The sequence below is a fragment of the Danio rerio genome, chromosome 8, assembly GCF_052040795.2.
Source record: "Danio rerio strain M-AB ecotype USA chromosome 8, GRCz13ab, whole genome shotgun sequence".
NCBI classification, from domain to species: Eukaryota; Metazoa; Chordata; class Actinopteri; order Cypriniformes; family Danionidae; genus Danio; species Danio rerio.
The window spans coordinates 19935133-19953339 of record NC_141028.1 but is presented as its reverse complement, the minus strand read 5'-3'; the positions used below and the strand labels follow the sequence as shown (position 1 = coordinate 19953339).

The 18207-nt window shown below is 36.8% G+C and overlaps 2 protein-coding genes and 1 long non-coding RNA gene across 6 annotated transcripts in view; 1 reads left to right on the top strand and 2 right to left on the bottom strand.

Annotated features, from left to right (window-relative positions):
- Positions 1 to 12026, bottom strand: part of glis1b (GLIS family zinc finger 1b) — a 147649-nt gene extending 135623 nt beyond the window's left edge. For 2 of the 3 annotated variants that reach the window (XM_087264465.1, XM_087264467.1), the window contains exons 1-2: positions 11844 to 12026; positions 11395 to 11690 (exon numbers count right to left, since the gene is read on the bottom strand). In XM_087264465.1, coding sequence (XP_087120591.1) covers positions 11395 to 11653 — 259 coding nt within the window. In that variant the 5' untranslated portion in view covers positions 11654 to 11690; positions 11844 to 12026. The remainder of the gene's footprint in view (positions 1 to 11394; positions 11691 to 11843) is intronic. The other variant, XM_087264466.1, reaches the window with a different exon arrangement.
- The window catches only part of LOC147842616 (uncharacterized), a 1013036-nt gene that overhangs the window by 484401 nt on the left and 510428 nt on the right, over positions 1 to 18207 (bottom strand). The gene's annotated exons all lie outside the window — the stretch shown is intronic.
- Positions 13884 to 17079, top strand: dio1 (iodothyronine deiodinase 1). 2 transcript variants are annotated; one of them, NM_001324404.2, is given in 5 exon segments: positions 13897 to 14376; positions 14969 to 15112; positions 15208 to 15407; positions 15771 to 15864; positions 15866 to 17079. In NM_001324404.2, coding segments are annotated over 5 exon segments (813 nt in total). In that variant the 5' UTR covers positions 13897 to 14021; the 3' UTR covers positions 15886 to 17079.

Sequence of the window (18207 nt, the reverse complement as noted above, 5' to 3'; positions counted from 1 at the left end):
CGACTTTCTTGCTGTGAGGCGACAGCACTACCTACTGCTCTACTGCTTCGCCCAATTTTTATTAATTAACTAATTTTATTAAATAATTAACTCATTAGGGTTCGCCACAGAGGAATGAACCGCCAACTTTTCCAGCATGTGTTTTACACAGCATATGCCCTTCCTAGTACTGTTATTAAACATCCATACACTCTCACATTCACTACGGCCAATTTGGTTCATTCAATTTACCACATGTCTTTGGACTATGGGGGAAAACTAGAGCACCCAGAGGAAACCCATCCGAACACTGGGAGAACATGCCAACTCCACAGGGAAATGCCAACCGGGACTCGAACCAGCGATCTTCTTGCTGTGAGGCAACAGTGCTAACTACTGAACCACCGTGTCGCCCTGAACTACATTGTTAAAGCTATACGTTTTTGATTCACTGAAACTGGTGGGACCATTGAACTGCTGTACCCATGAAGTTAAGAGAACCGAACATTATTCATTTCTTTCAAGTATTTATTTTTTTCTTACTGTGATCAGTGTAAGAACTACAATAGACTGTTTGATAATCAAGTTTATCTTAAAAGGCTGCCTCCCAAACATATTTTACTCAATTTATGGCCATTATTAAAATAAAAAAAAACTATTGCTAGGGTTTTTAAAATGGATGTTTATGCCCTGCAGTTACAGTCTAGTCTAATTCTTCATTTATTTATTTTACAAGCCACAGAGCAGTTATTGGTCAAAAGTTCTCGCATTTCACATAAAAAAATTCCCATAACATAAAAACGAAGTAAAAGATCAGGACGGACCGTCTGTACCGTGGGAAATTGTGTCCGCTTATCGTATACCGGCATCTTTTTCTACAAATATTAACCTGCCAAACTGCTGATTTCAATTTATGCTTTAAGTCCAAGTAAACACCCCAGAGCGCTGTGTGGAGATGAGACGACAGAGTTGTCTGACAGAGAAAAGTTTAATAATGTTCGGTGTTCTTTTAACCTCGCTCTGAGCATGTCTCCGTCGGAGTAATCCAACAGCAGCACGACGGAAACAGGAAGCAGTGCTTAAAGCTTACCAATTCGTGACTGTAGACTGTTCTCAAATGCCTAGGAAAAAAAAAAAAAAACATTCAGCCCCTTAAGGTCAGAAGAATCTAACCAGACTGCCGCTAGACGTGACAAAAATAACAACAGTACAACATTATTGGTTCCACTCTACAATGTCTGGTATTCACAAAAATATTGGCTTTGTTGAAGAAAATGGGGACATAAATGATATTTTATGTGCTCAAAGCAAACTGTCTGCCCCGGAATATTTATTAATGCCTGTCAGTTCTTTTTTTTGGCCTTTGAACTGCAAAAGGTCAAGTTTACATGGCATATGGTCATCTGAGATGGCGGTGAAATGTTATTTTTGCAAGTTATTGTGACTGGAGAACGTCGCTAGACAAAAACGGATAAAAAATAATAACGCTTTTCATCTTACGCTTTCCGCATTTCATGCATTGCCTTCTCAACCATCCAAACATGTAATTCACAAAAGGCATAAATACATAAAATGTACAGCCTTCAGTGACTCTGGATTACGAGATGAAACCATTCGTCTTTAGATCTGTTTTTAAAAGCAAAGTGTTTTCATTCTAAACAATCTACATTCAGAGCTCATGTCAGCTTACTAGCCTTCAGAAATCCCAGAGAGTAATGTAACCGTACGTTCACACCCAAAGCGGCGAGAGCGTCCAAGGTCGCTCTGGCCGCCCTGGCGACAACGCTCTCTGCCTTCAGCTCCTGCGGCGAGAGCTTCAAAACTCGCAACATTGATCTCATATTTAAAGGAGCCGTTGCAGCATATCAGTTACATTCCTGCATAAAACGTTTTCTAGCGAGAAAATGTTGCGCACTTCTTATCAAATTCATACCAAGTCATATGAAGATCAAGTTGCGTGTGGTGTGGCTTTGCTCTATTTATCCAACATGTGTCCATTTGTCTGAAATATCCTGAAGCAGCAGTAGTGTTTTGTACTGTCACATCGCGTGAGATTCCCGCTTTTTCAAGATAAATTTATATAGCATTAATGAACATCAGTAACTCGCCAGTAACTTATTTAATGTATGTTCCTGTAGGAAAAAATTTTTAAATAATTGGAAATCCGGCGACCGCAATAATCAAACCCTTGGGAACAACTGTGGTCGGAACCAAAGTTCACAGGTCTGTGTTCTCTGAACTGCTATCAAGCGATGGACGTCTTCATTCTGATTGCTTGCCGCCAAACCGCGTCATAGCTCATTACCATAAAGTTGACTTCATTTCAACTCTCCTCGACGCTCACGCCGGCGAAGACGCGCCGCGCTGCTCCTCGCCGCCTATCGCCGCCGGCTCTCATTGAAAATTAATGACTTCTGGCTACTTTGACGCTCTCGCCGCTTTCGGTGTGAACGTACGGTAAAAGTACACTCTGTGCTGCTGGATCACTGGTAAAACAGAGTGTTACTAGACAAGTAAAGTTCGTAGATAAACTTTATTGTGGCTTGAGAAAGTCTAGACTGAAAGTTTGAAGTACTTTCAAAGTTAAAATAGCTGAAGTAGTTTTAGGAAGTTTCAAACAGCTGGCATAGAGAGATAACAACATATATGTTAGCATGTTTCTAGTATGGATTGGCGTGTTTCTTGCTAGGCAGTTGCTAAGATGTTCTGATTGCTCTGCGGTTGCTAAGGTGTTGTTAAGGTGTTCCAGGTAGTTGTTAAGGTGTTGCTAGGCGGTTGCTATGGTGTTCTGAGTGGTTGCTAAAGCTTGCTATGGTGTTCTAGGTGGTTGCTAAGGTGTTTCTAGGCGGTTCCTAAGGTGTTCTGATTGGTTGCCAGGTGGTTGCTAAGGTGTTCTAGGTTGCTGCTAAGGTGTTGTTAGGTGGTTGCTAGGGTGTTCTGAGTGGTTGCTAGGTGGTTGCTAAGGTGTTGCTAGGTAGTTGCTAAGGTCTTCTAAGTGGGTGCTAGGCAGTTGCTAAGGCGTTGCAAGGGTGTTCTAAGATGTTACTAAGGCATTGCTAGGCAGTTGCTAGGGTGTTTTAGGTAGTTGCTAAGGCATTGCTAGGCCGTTACTAAGGTGTTCTGAGTGGTTACTAGGTGGTTACTAGGGTGTTCTAGGTGGTTAATAAGGTGTAGTTAGGCAGTTGCTAAGGTGTCCAGAGTATTTGCCAAGGTCTTGCTAGGCAGTTGCTAAGGTGTTCTGAGTGGTTGCTAGGCAGTTGCTAACATAAATTACCATGGTTCTAGTATAAATTGGCATGTTGCTAGCATGTTTTTAGCAGAAATTAGCATGTCACTAGCATGTTTCTTGTGTAAACTAGCATGTCATTAGCATGAATTAAAATATATCTAGCATGATTAGTATGTATGTTAGTATGGTTTGTTATGTCGTTATTTTTAGTATGGATCTGTATATTGATAGTATGAATTGGTATGTTTATAGTAGGACCAATGTTAAGTCAATGGCAGTTTTTTTACAATGGAAGTCTATGGGACAGTTGCTAGGGTAAAGCAAATGGTTGCTAGGGTGTTGCTAGTAAGTTGAAAGTGATCAGCAACTGGGAGATTGGTAGTCTGAGTTAACTAAGCCCAACCTTAAGTCTGTATGACAATCTGGCGCAAAGTTAAGGTCACAAAGTTGGGTCCAATAACGGCAATGGGACTTTTCCGTATTTTCCGGCTCAATTTTCGGAAAACCGTAATTCGGATCAGATGGAAAAGATATAGCAACCAGAGTCACACAAGTTTGGAGGTCTGGTGTAAGTTTGGTAGTTGTAGTATGAACGGTCTAGGAGGAGATGCATATAGAAATTAGTCTCAGAAGAAGAAGAAGATGGAGGAAGAATAAGTTTATGTACTGTAGTATAACAGTATGTTTGCTTTCTCAAGCCACCATAACTAATATGACGCATTGCCTTCTCAACCATCGTAATGTGCAATTCACAAACTGCACTTATGCATTCAATTTACAGCCTTCAATGACTATAAAGACGAATGGTTTCATCTCGTAATCCAGATCTGTTCGTAAAAGCAAAGTGTTTTCATTCTAAACAATCTACATTCAGAGCTCATGTCAGCTTATTAGCCTTCAGAAATCCCAGAGAGTAATGTAATATTACACTCGCTTGCTGCTGGAACACCAGTGGAACAGAGAGTAACTAATTCTTCCAGAACCCTGCGCTTTATTAACAACCAGCAATAAAGTATATAAACTGCACTATTAGACTTTATAATGTATTTCATAGTCCTCAAGGGTCATTCCAGCCAATCAGATCGCAGACTGAATGGGCACTGCCCCATGGCAGCTTCCTGGCACGACGCACAACACAGAGGATATAACCATGCCTACTGGAATGATTTCTGCTCTCCGCTAATGAAGGAATAAATGTTTGCGTGTTTGTTTTCAGCCACTCGAATGAAGCCAGTGCTCGATTGGATGGCTGACGTGCCCAGACTTGTAAAACCGAAGGTCTTAGGGCTGGCAGGAAAGCATCTTATGAATCTGTCTACATTCACTACGTCCTCTGTATAAATTAAAGGCTTGGATTGTGTTTGTACTGAGAATCTGCTGTAATCTTTGTGGTATTTCTCGATATAAAAGAATAATGCTTATTCTAATAAAAGACCCACCAGGGAACTTGGCACCAGTTTTGGTACTATCCATATTTATGCTCTACTAAACAGGCAAGTGAACTGGGCGGAGTTGAAATACAGCTGTACCAGCAGGGTGTTGATGGCCATCCGTCACCTTTAACACTGAATCAACAGTGGATACAAAGGGTCACGGCCATCGTGAGGGAAACCTGGGGCCCTCGTGTCCGCTTTAAGCAGAGCGGATTTTTCTTTGATGAAGCAAACGAGCACAAGGCCAAGAACAGCAAGTGCCACTGTTGAAATGTAAATCAAAAAGCCACCCGCAAGCAGTCACACGCGCTGAGAAGTCTGGAGACGCAGTTGCTGCCGTCTGAAAATGCATGAGTAATTCGGCCCATGTAGATGTGCGGTTAGCTGTGGCACGTCCCCCTGGCACCGGCCGACAGCGAGTAGCCCCTTCATCTCAGTGCGGAGTCAGGGAGACCGAGAGAGTACAGGCAAAACAATCAGATCCATTTCACACGAGGCAGGAATTCAACCCTATATCAAAAAGCAAGAGAGGGGGGAAAGATTGGAGAGTGTGGGCGCATTTTTATGAGTGATTCTCAAGACATGGTCCAAGCTAAAAATACATTTTATGATGACACATCAGAGCCAATTCTGTTTTTCCTCCGTTTAAGCTCAGGTCCAGAGCACATTTCCTCTGGTATTCCAGCGATATTTCGACACTTATTCAAAGCAGATCATATTTTTTTTAACAGAATTATTGGTTTGAGGGTTGTGCTGGCAGGGAGAAGGATGAAGGATGTTTCTTTGACTTAGTATTACACGTCCCACACGCATTAAACCAAACTGGATACAGGCTATGACATCACAGGTGCCATAAAAAGCTGTTGTTTTACTCCGAATAACAATAAAAGGTCGCCGATGTCTAAATGTTTTACCTCAGGACTGATTAAGTACCTTGAGGTTTTACAGATTATTTGAAAAAGTATGACGGAGCGATCCCAAACCATAACGATGGAGCGTCACATGCTGTAATCTTCTGAAACCACAAGAGCGTCTTTCATCAAACGCTGCCTGATTAGATTATAAAATGTTTTTCTGCAGATTATGCCTCACCGACCGCATCTTTTTTTTCCTCTAAAATAAGCTCATAACTCCCGTCTAAATGATACTGCATCAACACTCTAAAAGCTCCTCCAGAGACCTGTTGGGGAGAAATGATTCAGTGGCTTCAATTACAGCAAGCTGGCTCTTAAAGCTTTGGTGACTGACGCTGAGAAACGCTCACTTTTTAAACGGTTTGCTCGGTGATGTCACTGACCAGGATGAAATAGCACTGCGCGTTGATCATGAGAATGCTCTGAATCAATGGAACAAGCTGCAAACATTACAGTTACCCAACACAACAATTCATACGTGCTTCATTCTGATGTCATAGGAGTTCCCCCAAAAGACGTGGGCTGCAGTCGAGGAGGATGTGTGGGAGTGAGAGCACAACTCCACCGAGACCAAGTGTGTGTAGGTGTGAGAGAGAGAGTCCAAAGACAAGAGAAAAGAACGGAAAACGCTCTGGGGAAAGCAGGTAATCGTACAGTCCAAAAAAATCTACAGCAGTTTAGTGGTGATGCAATCACTGACATCAACATTTTTTTACTCAAGTGCAGTCAGCCACAGCAACGAAAACAAAGTGGACAACACATGTTTACAGAAAACCAATTTAAATCTTTTCTTTGTATATAAAGCATTCCATCTAAAGACGAAAACTGAATCTGACAAATCAATCTGTGGGGTTTTAATAAGCTTTAATAGCCTATAATTCCAACACCACACCACACATCTTCAGACATCTTGAGAAATTCAACTTATGGGCACAAATGACACATTTTACAGAGTGACCAAGCGGTGCTGAGTTTGTATATGTGTGTGGGAGTAGATGCATTGCCATAGAAACCTGAAACACTACAGCAATGATTCCCTTTGGAGTCAATTACTCATTTTTTCATGAGCTGAATCAACACTTCGACGTGGGAGTTTGTCTTAAGTAGTACCTTGTGCTCAAAAAACACAACCAGAGGCAATCACGGCAACTGATAATGATAATCTCATATGATGAAAAATGACCTTGACTTGTTGTAATATCAGAATGTTCAATATAATATCATTCATAGACATGGTTAAAAACTAAAAGAATATGAAACAAAAAGAACTTAATTAGATGTGCTATAAAGATTGGTAACACTTTATTTTGATAGTCCATTTGTGTATTAGTAGACTGTCTGCTAAATATCCGTTGATACTGCTCCTTCAACAGACATTTAACTGACTATAAGAAACTTTGCAAGTACATGTCAACTTACACTAACCTTAACCCCAACCCCAACCTAACAGTCTACTTATAATCTATTAAGAATTAATTAGCATGAATATGTAATGTAACTTAAATTCAACAAACGGATCATCAAAATAAAGTGTGACTAATGATGTGCATGTGTGAAGTTTCCAACTAACACTTTTAGTGGCCATAAATGATCTTGTTGAATTGTAAAACATGATAGTGTATTATGATAGATACATGAAGTCTTGGAAGCAGAAATGAGTTAAAACAGTGAAAACAGCAACATTCTATACAGTAATTCATCAGGTTTAAGTAGAAACTTAGCTATGTGTCCAGGGCTGGAGCAAACTGAACTAGGCAAAGGACTATCACGTTGCCCTCAACCCAAAAGTGAAAACGAAAGTGACCGGTTAACAAAGTTGATGACCGGGAGAGGTGGAGGAGAAGGTGTCGGACGCCGCCCTCTCTATACTCTATTTCCGCCTAGGTCACCTCTATGGATGCGCCAGCCCTGCATGTGTCATGTGACATCAGCTTTTGTTATAAGACTTTTTATAATAGTTGGTAAGTCTCATGAGTCATGTCTTTAGATGAAAAACGAATGTACCTCGTTTTTTTATCCAATAGCCATTACTGCAAATTACAAATATATAAATACACAGCAGTTCTATCTGGTTCCCGAATCTGATTGACTGATAACCAAGCAATATTCCCATAATAACAGAATTCTTGTGTATTACTCCACTCACATAGAGTGACAGCGGATGAATAAACTCACTACAGTTTGACAAATATTGCTGCTCTTGGACAACATACTGTCACCTTGGAATTGTAAGGTTCTATCTGTGTTCTGAATGATTGTGAGATATTAAACTTCAAATTTTTTGCATTCCATAGCATACATTATGTAACATTTGTTTTTTTAATAAAAAGTTTTAAATGTAAACAACTTATAAAAAAAAAACCATAATGTAAATAAGTTGTTATTCATTAAGAATGTCATTAACTCAACTTTCACAAAAAATGTCAGAAGGATAGTGCCTATTTTTAATTTCAGAGATACAGCGCTTCAGCATCTATCAGCCTGTCATACTGAGCAGAGCAAAGATGGTTGACGTTGTCCATCCACAAGATGGCGACAAAGATTGCATGTTATAAAAACAAAATATCACACTCGTAGCAGTGCCATGTGGCACTAAGCACGCCTCCCACCAGTGCCGATATACAGTACAGCCATGATTTGCCATGATAACAGTTCATAATATTTGACTAGATATTTTTCAAGACATTTCTATACAGCTTAAAGTTACATTTAAAGACTTTACTAGGTTAATTAGGTTAGCTAGGCAGATTAGGGTAATTAGGCAAGTTATTGTATCACGATGGTTGGTTGTGTAGCTTAAAATAGCTTAAAGGGGCTAATAATTTTGTCCGTAAAATTGTCCTTAAAATGGCCTTTAATTAATATATATACGCACACGCACACACACACACACACAATAACATTTATTATGACTGCTTAATATTGTCATTTGTTTTTAATATTTTTAATTACAGGTTAGAATAAACATGCTGTTTCACTTAATAACATTAATCATTGTTACACTGAATGATTATGCAACATTCTTTTACACGTATTTAGACTTAAAATAAATAAAGAATAGAGTCGATGTTTAACTTGAACTAAAAAAAATTATTACTTTTTATTATTAGTTGTCCACATAAGATGATATGGACAACAAAATGTATATAATCTGACTACTACTGGCATACAGAAAACAAACCCTTGTAATTGAATTCAGAACATGCAGCGCTGCTTTCCTCTGCAAGTATAATAGCTGACAAAAATGAAAATGCTTCTTCAGGAAAAAATATTAAAATATTTTTCAAGCTATTACATAAAAACAAGCACCTGATCAATTACTATCTTTTTTTCCAAAATACATTCTACACCAGCAACAGATTTTTACGAATTGATGCAATCATTTACTCTAATACTTATAAGAAAGCTACAATATTAGTAACATCCTCTCTGAAATATATCAACAATAGCAAAAAATGCTAAAAACCATTAAACCTATTCCTTTCCAGCAATTTAACAGCACTCTCAAAGAGCCTTAAAAAAATGTGTGTTCCCTTCTGTCAAATACATGTGATAGACATTCTATCTAGATGGGGGCGAGCTGTGGAACCACGTCCCATAAATGCTGAGACGCATTCGAAAAACATTTGGTTTGAATTTGTCAGGCAAACATCATAATCAAATCCTTTTGGCGACAAGGTATGATTACTTATGCAAGTCAAATTTGTATAATCATAAGCTGGAGTATATGTGGTGAACTGTGCCAGCCTCTGCAAGCCCACGCCACTGTAGCATCGTCTAAACAAAGTGACCACCCTAAAGTCCAATACAAGAGAGCCATGTTTCTGAGCGCTGCATATCCACTGACTTGCAATAGTAGTTTTATGCATATTTAAGCTCACACATACAGAGAAGCTTAAAGCAATAGAAAGTGTTCATTCTGCAACAAAAAACATGTGAAGCTGCAACTATTAAGATGTGTTTATGACTATGAATGTAGCTACTGTACGTTCTGTAGGCTATACAGTGGTCTGCCGGTGCAATAGGACAATACTATTTAATCCAACTATTAATTATAATTCTATTAAATATTCACCCTCGTGTTGGGATAACTGGATTTGCTTACCTATATTTGAGAAACACAGGAGATGATAGACTGAATGGCAGCTTTAGTCACCATTCACTTTCACTGCACTGTAAAACCCAACAGTCAACTCCATCAAATGAAATGAGTGTGGTTAACTCAATTTGCTGAAAGTTAATTACACTCATTTGAAAAGACTCAAGTGTTGAATGTAATGAGTTAATTAAATACCTCATTACTTCAACTTAAATGGAGTAAGTTCACAGTACTCATATAGATTCGTTTTTTTATTCTGGGTTGTAGCAAATGGTTTGTAGCAATCGGTTATTTAAAGTGTTTGAGTTGCCTTAACTTAGAGTTTTACTGTACTCAGTTGGTTTGCGTTGTCTTCATTTATTGGGTTTTATTGTGCTTAAATTGCTTCATTTACTCAAATGGATTAAGTTTGCAGTACTCATTAGGATTAGTTTTTGAACTTAAATGGTTTGTTGCATTTGGTTTCCTCAAATGGTTTGAGTTTCCTTAACTTATTGGGTTTTACAGTGTGTATGGAAAAAGATGCTATATGAAGGTGAACGGTGAATGAGGCTTTAAATTCCCATCATCTGCTTTCTTGTTCCACAGTTGCAAGACGGTCAAGTTTGGAGCTATAAGCGCATCAGAATTATGACATAATTTTACTGTGTGGTTAAATTATTAAAGGATGTAATCATTTATTAATGCACTTCACAAATTGGAAGATGTGAAGGAAATTCGCATGTCATTTTAATAGTCTAATTATTTTGACAATCTGAAACTGCCTTTTTTTTGTTGGCCTATTTAGTATTCATAAAGGTTACATTTCTATTCCCATTACAAAAAAGCACTATTAAAAACTCTGTCAATAAAGAATTGTTGTCAAAATGTCTCACTATATGTGTGTCGGTGTCTGTTAAAAAAAAAACTGAAGTAAAGGAAAGTGAACAAACTTTCCTAATTTAAAAGTGCACATGACAAAGTCAGGGGTTTATCTAAACTGACTATGGCGAACTTTAATTTCTGTGGTTGATTGTATTGCTAATGATTAAAGGAATACATTCCTACATAATTAATTAATTATTAACATAAATTTGTATTTTCTTATTGTTTGTTTATTACATGCATGTCTCTTTACAATATATTCAAACCATTTAAAGTATGCAAAAAATAAATGGCCTTTTTTCTTGTGCGCATTGACATTTGGCATCTGTTTAATTAAGTTACAGAAGCCACTAAAAACATTTTGATAAAAGTATACAGAACCTTCCTTCTATTACACACTAAATGGTTTACTTGTATCATACATCTTTTTGCATTTTCCTTTTTTTATTTATTAATTCGTTTGTCATTACTGATTGAAGTTGTGTATGCACGCCACACGTACACTTGCTGTGCATTTGTATGACGCTTGAGGACTTTAATGTTTGCTGACTGTTAGCCATGTGTCTCTTCTGTTAAATCCACAAAAGGGAAATTAATGTTGAAGATTATATAGCTTTTTTGAGCACATTTATCAAAAAAATCCTATAAATGAAGTATTAAAACATGTTGATGATCTTAATTGTTTTAATGCGAATTATTTGTATTGCTGTTTTAGATTTTAATAGCCTAATTATGCTTAGGCAAGGATGCTTTTTATCCACAGCCCATATTAAGCCTATAAATCCAAAATATACTCATGCATACACATATAAATATAGGTTATCCGTGAAAGTCGGTTAAATGCATCTGTAAAGACAAAAGACCGCCGGTACATACCCTCTCCAGGTGACATGGTGAAGCAGTGCAGCTTGGCGGTGTGATGCGCGTGAAGTTTGAGATCTTCGGACCCGCAGCGCATCTGTATCGAGGCGGGATTCACAGAGCCACAGCCGTCAGCGGGAACGCGTTTCGGGCAGATGTCTGCTTTACTGCTGAACATGGAGAAAGTGAGCTCGGTGAAATCTGTCTGATGACTGACCATCCCAAAGAGAGCTGCAGATTTCTGCATCTGGACATCTGACTTCCAAGTGTGCATGTCCCGTACTATAATAGTCCTTATAGTTTTTTTTTACCTGTGGAGGAATGAATGATCACGCCATGAACAAACTCTTAAAACAGTGCTCTGAAGCAACACCAAAAACAAATCTCCAAATGTACAGTAACACACAATGAATAATTAAATCGCAGCATAATTTGCGGTAGACTTTTTTTTAAAATATAACTACCTATTTAAACCCTCCAACGCAAGAAAGAGAGGATATTTTGATTGTATGATGACTCTCAACTTCTGCGTCCAACAGGCTGTTAAATGTGTTCTTACCGACCGCATCCTCTCTCCCGTTTCAGCTGCAATTTTATGAGTTTTCTATAGCATCAATTCTGAAAACCAAAACATGCGTCCGCGCTTTGATTGACAGCTCGACGTTCCAATGAATATACGGGGTTGAAAGGGGGAGGGACCAATTGAAATTATCTGTATGCGATGAGTGATGAAACTGATCTCGAGCCGTTTCGAACTTGGAATAATAATTTGCATATCACTAAAACAAAGCTTTATAATTTAGTAAAATCATTTATAATATAGTACACATGAGATTATAATCCCTACCAACAAAAACAAAGACATCATGTTTTGGACAAAACGCCAAAAGCAGACTTTAATAAATATTCAATGAGGGAATTACTTAGAAGTCCACACGTGGCATAAATGTAATGTATACTTTTTATTTGATGAGGTAAAAGAAAAATGCTTGCAGAGAGCAGTGGGATAAAAATAGATAGCCTAGTTGTGAAATATGTACAAAAAGTTGTTCTCAAACATACCAACAGTGACATCTTATGGACATTTTTAGATTCTAAAACTGACAAGTCTGGGCTTCTGATATGACAAGCCTCTAGCCAGCCGGGTAAATGGAGTGGTTCTTTTTGTGGACTTAAAGTGGACTTTTTGCAGTTATTCAACAAATTTTTCATTTAATTAAGAGGTTTAAATACTGCGTTTTAGCGACATTAAGCACATATAAATAATTTATTTTTTTTGCTAGATTAGTTTGGCAGATGGTCACTTTTGGATGTATTAAAAATTTTCTAAAGATTTAGAACAGAGAAACATGAAAAATAGGCTACGTATAGTTAAAATACAAATTCATTACAATATATTTTACTAGGGGTAAAAAAAAAAAAAGGAATTTGTTAAAAAAAAAATTATTAAAAGCTGTGGCCTGCTGTCATGTATCAGCTATTAACAAACTGGCCAAAAAAAAAAAAACTCTCCAGTCAGAATTTGGCCATTTGAGTAATAAAAAATTATAATAATGATAATAATTTCAGTTTCAACGGGATTCAGTTTATTAGTTTTGGCCAGTGCAAACTATTATTTTTTTTTATCAATCCAACATCCATTTTTGCAAGAAAACATACAATTGGATGCAAGTGAAGTCTTCTTCACTACTGTATTGTTTTTAAATAGAAAAAAACATTTTACAAGTAACTTTTATTCTAAATGTTGAACCTTATTCATGAAACAAAATATCCATAAAAAGCACCAAAAGCAGCGCGTATTAAAATAATTTGAGAACTAATTTGGCTAGTGTTATTAAGTTACTGACTGAGAAAAGTTGAAAGTGCTGGCCAGTTTGTTATTTGTCTAATAAATGGCAATAAGCTAGTTTTTAATTCAAAACTTTAACAGACTCTTATTTTTTTCTAATGAGATATGGTTGTATTTTAAAAATAAGTATTTAGTAATTTTTCTATATTCTAAATCTTTAGGCAAAAATTTGGTAAAAATGCGTCTTTATGATGACCACCCGACAATCTAATCCAACTTTAAATACTTATTAAAATGTGACAAAAATGCAGTATTTAAATCTTATAAATATATAACCAATGTGGCGAATAACTGCAAAAAGGTACACATTTTGAGAGAAAAAAACACCCCTTATATCAGGCTGGTTACAGGACTGTAACGCCTGTTTCACACCGCAAGCGTCAGCGGCGCGTGAGCAGAGCGTGTAACTTTTTATATAATCTTATTTTATAAACTTAATCTTACACAATATCAGTATTTCTGCTTTATTTATTTTTTTTACCGAAAACCGGTCCTTAAACATGTGCAGGCAAATGTTTAGATGTAATCAGTAGTATCGCCATGAGTATCGCACATTTAATAGAGCCAAAAACTTATGGAATTCTATCTCATGAATAGTACGCAGAGTGACGTTCTGACGCAACTAATAAATAATCATGAGCGAAGACTTTGATTCGATTCTCCTGATTTCGCCGTGATATAATGTTGTGTTTTGGAGGATGGCACGCCTCTTTGGTAAAGCAGGCGAACTTTGATATCGTTTTTGTTGGTGAAGTGTTTACAGCACGACGCGTGCACTCGCAAATCTCTCACTATGGGGTCCGCAGTGGGATTTGCGCTGAGAAAACTTTTTGTTTATATATCAGCCGTGTTGATGGTGTGCGCTGCGATCCTGCGGATGTCCATGTTGAAGCTCCTGTCATTCATTTCCCCTGGACGCATGAGGAAAATCCATATGAAAATGGGGGAGAGGACCACGATGACCCAAAACCCCAAATTCAGATACGAAGACTGGGGACCGGCTTTCTTCTCTCTGGCGTTCATTAAAACCTTGTTCTTCGTCAACTGGTGCTCGCTGGGCCTCGAGGCGTTTGAGGGACACTCCGCTCCGGACAGCGCTTTAATTACCCTGGACCGACAAAAGACGAGCGTTCATCGTTTTCTTAAAGGTACAGTAAATAACATGCAAATTATTATTATGTTATTCTAATAAATATGATAATAATTTGCATAACGTATTTACTTCATAGGCATCTTTTTGTCTCTAGGTAGGATGCCTATGAAGTAAATAAATTATGCAAATTATATATGTATTAGAATATTTCCAATATTTTAAAAATTGATATTAAATAATAATTGTTGTTTTAATCTTAACTGACTGCACAACTCTACGATTTAGTTCCATTTGCTTAGTTAATATTGGTTTGCTTAATTAAAATAAATAAACTTACTGCACAATTAAGATTTTATTTTTTAACAATATTTTATTATTTATTATTATTGCACTATTTTAATTAAGCTCTCAGGTCACAAGACTTTTTTGCATTTAATTATTTGCTTATTACATTAAATTACATTTATTTTAATGTTATAAATTTATAATTATTATTATTAGTAGCAAGTTTGGTTATCATATGTGAATTTGTTTTGATTTTATTTAAATTATTATATTATTTTAAAATTATAATTCTTATTATATTTATAATAAATCATTATACGAACGCTACTGTACTGATCCATTCTTCATTTGTTTTTTTAAAGGTAATCGTCCCCTGGTTCTGAGTTTCGGAAGCTGCACCTGACCCCCGTTTCTCTACAAACTTGACGAGTTCAAACAGCTTGTCAAGGACTTCAGCAATGTCGCAGATTTCCTCATTGTTTACCTTGCTGAAGCTCATGCAACTGGTAATAATCACAATACTGTAGCAAGTTTACAGCAGCCTTGATGCAACAATAGGGTGTGTTTATATAACGCAGAGTCATTTGCATAATTGTTATAGATGCATGGGCCTTTAAAAACAATGTGGATATCAGCGTGCACAAAAACTTGGAGGAGAGGCTTGCTGCGGCTCGGACCCTGCTCAAAGAAGACCCTCCATGCCCTGTGGTGGTGGATGAGATGAACAACATTACTGCCAGCAAATACGGAGCCCTGCCCGAGCGGCTCTATGTCATTCAGAGTGGCAAAGTTATCTATCAGGTAAGTATTTCGCAATGCTGAAAAACTGCATGCAGTACAGGAAATGCCTCCACAGTTTCATAACAGCTCTCGTGAGAGCAGTTGAGAGCTGCGAGTGAAACCTTTGGAACATTTTGACCTTGGCCAGAGGCTTTTACATGGCCCGTCCTTTTGCAGTAAGAGATTTCACGTGTTTATAGAGGTGAAAGGTTTGGAACAAGTTGAACAACATGAGGCAAAGCATGAGTTTTATAGTCGCCTGGGTCTGCTCTTTTGCTTTTGTTGCATTTTTAAGCTCCAGTGTGTTGTATAGTCTAAATATATCCATCCGGAAGTCCACAGCGAGGAAGGATTTTCACTCTTTTTATTCTTCCTAACAGGGAGGCATCGGACCTTGGGGGTACAAGCCTGAAGAGGTTCGAAAAGTTCTGGAAAAAAGTAAATAAATGGAGAAGAATGGCAAAATGTTTTTTATCTTAGCACTTTTCTGAAATTGTAGCGCCTGGACTCATTTTCTGAGCCTTCTTGTTTGTTTGTGACGGATACAGATTAAACTGAACAGTTTCTGTAACTTGATGTTTCAAACATTGGGGCGGATGGAAAATGCAAGTAATGGTAGCATCAGTAGCATATTTTTAAGATATAGATTGCCTATATATATATATATATATATCAAAATATAGATTTTTTTGTTTAGTTTTATAAAAATTAAGCTTTCATGCAAATGTAAAAGCAATGCACACAATTATCATTCCAGCATTTACTCAAATAGCCCATAAATATCTGTCAGCACCAATTGTAATAAGCATGTATGCTTTTCTGGGTTTTCTTTTAGAACTTGTGACTGTAAATGATGCTTACAGGGTAAAACTGTGTGAACTGTGTAAACTGATGATTCAGTCATTTGTTCTTAAAAAAAAGATAAAGAACCACAGATCACCAAATATACAGAGTTTTAGCAGCTATTTAAATAAATTATAAATCTCGTAAGAGTCAGCGTATTGAAGTATGACTTGTCTATAAATTTGGACCATGTCAGTGGTGTTCTTGACATTTAATGGAAAAAAAAGCTGTTTTCATTTTGAACAAATCTTCTAAATAAATTACATAATCATAAATACAAATACTATAAATAACATTATCTACATTTTATGCATTTTACATGACAGCATTTTATATTTAATTGAGAAAAATCTTCATTAGCAGATTGCAGAACAAACTAATTTTGTTATACTCAAACTCAATTATACTGTAAATTTAAAGAAACTGAGAATTTCCAAGTGATCTCTCTATTTAAACAACAAAATCAAAAATGAAAAAGGCTTCATTAACATGGCTGCACCAACTCTGCAAAACTTTCCTTCATCAGGGTGAACTTCTGATTTTGTTGTTGATCTTTATGAATCCCTCATCCAAAGAGCCCTGCCCCACATTAACTACCCTTGAAGCACCTTTTGTTTGATTTTTGATCTCCATTTATTCCATTGCAGTATATAAATACTAAACAACTATAAGTATCAGAACTATTCTTCCATCTCAATTCTTATGATTGTATTTTGGACTTTTGTCACGTTTTATTTGGCAGTCAGGATTGTGTTGTTTTGACAGCCAAAAGTGGTGCAAGACGTCAGAAGATGAAGCCATGTGGCTATAAAACAGATTAGACTCAAGGAATAAAGGTTAGGACTGTTGAGTCATTGTCATAATGGTGTTTTTCACACAGTGCTTAACTCTGGGTTAGTGTTACTTTAAATAATGTATGCCTTGGATGATGGAATATTTCATAGTTCTAATATAGCAGAGGTGTTAGCCCTGCTCTTTAGCTAGAGTTATGAAACCTCTTCAGTGCCAAACGTTGTTGTTACAAAGTTCAGGTTTTGTAACACTCAGGTCTAGCAAATCATCTCACATGCTTTGGATAGTCCCAATAAAAATGCACATATTATCTAGATGGTCATTTTACAAGTTAAAAAGATTTTAATTTGTGATGGAGCGGGGTTCAACTGAAGATAAAAAATTATGGTTTCAGTCTTAACTTTACAGCACAAAAAAGTCCATTTATGAGGATGTGCAAATGCCAGAGCCTTTACGTAAACAGGTTACCTGATTTGTTTGGCGTATCAATGAGTAAGTTTACATGGAAACCAATAATTCGATTTTAATGCGATTAAGACAATACTCAGATTAAGAGTACCTTGTAAACAGCAATTTATTGATTTATCCAATTAAGGTCAAACTAAACAGAAATCAAATTAAGATGTGGAGTATGCCGATTTTAGTCGTATTATTGAAGTGCAGTACAGACATTTAAACACCTTAATCAAACTATTGCCATTGTGTAGGTATTTTGCGACAGGATAGTCTGTACACACATGGCTATTTTACACTATTCTCAACACCTATCAAGTTTGCACTTTGCCACAAATATGTTAATAAGGAGCATGGTTTATGACTGACTGCACTGAAACCTCTGCATGAATATCCAGAATTAATTGGTTATCCAGTGCATAAATTATGACCAGTGTCAAATGTAAAACCAAATGCAAAACCACAAAATAATACCACAAAATCAACATGGTTTAACCATGGTGTTTGTAGCAAAACTGTGGTTATACAAATGCTAGTCAAAGCACACTCACAAACTCACAAATGTTTTTTTCCACTCTACTGTAAAACCAAGTCTAATATTTGTAAAAATTAAATTAATAGCTTGTTTTTTTCTTTCCTGGATATAGGATCTAAAATATTTTACTATGCAGGAATGGATTTAAAAATATAATTCAATAAATCAAATGGCTGAAAAAGTATATTAAAGTTAATT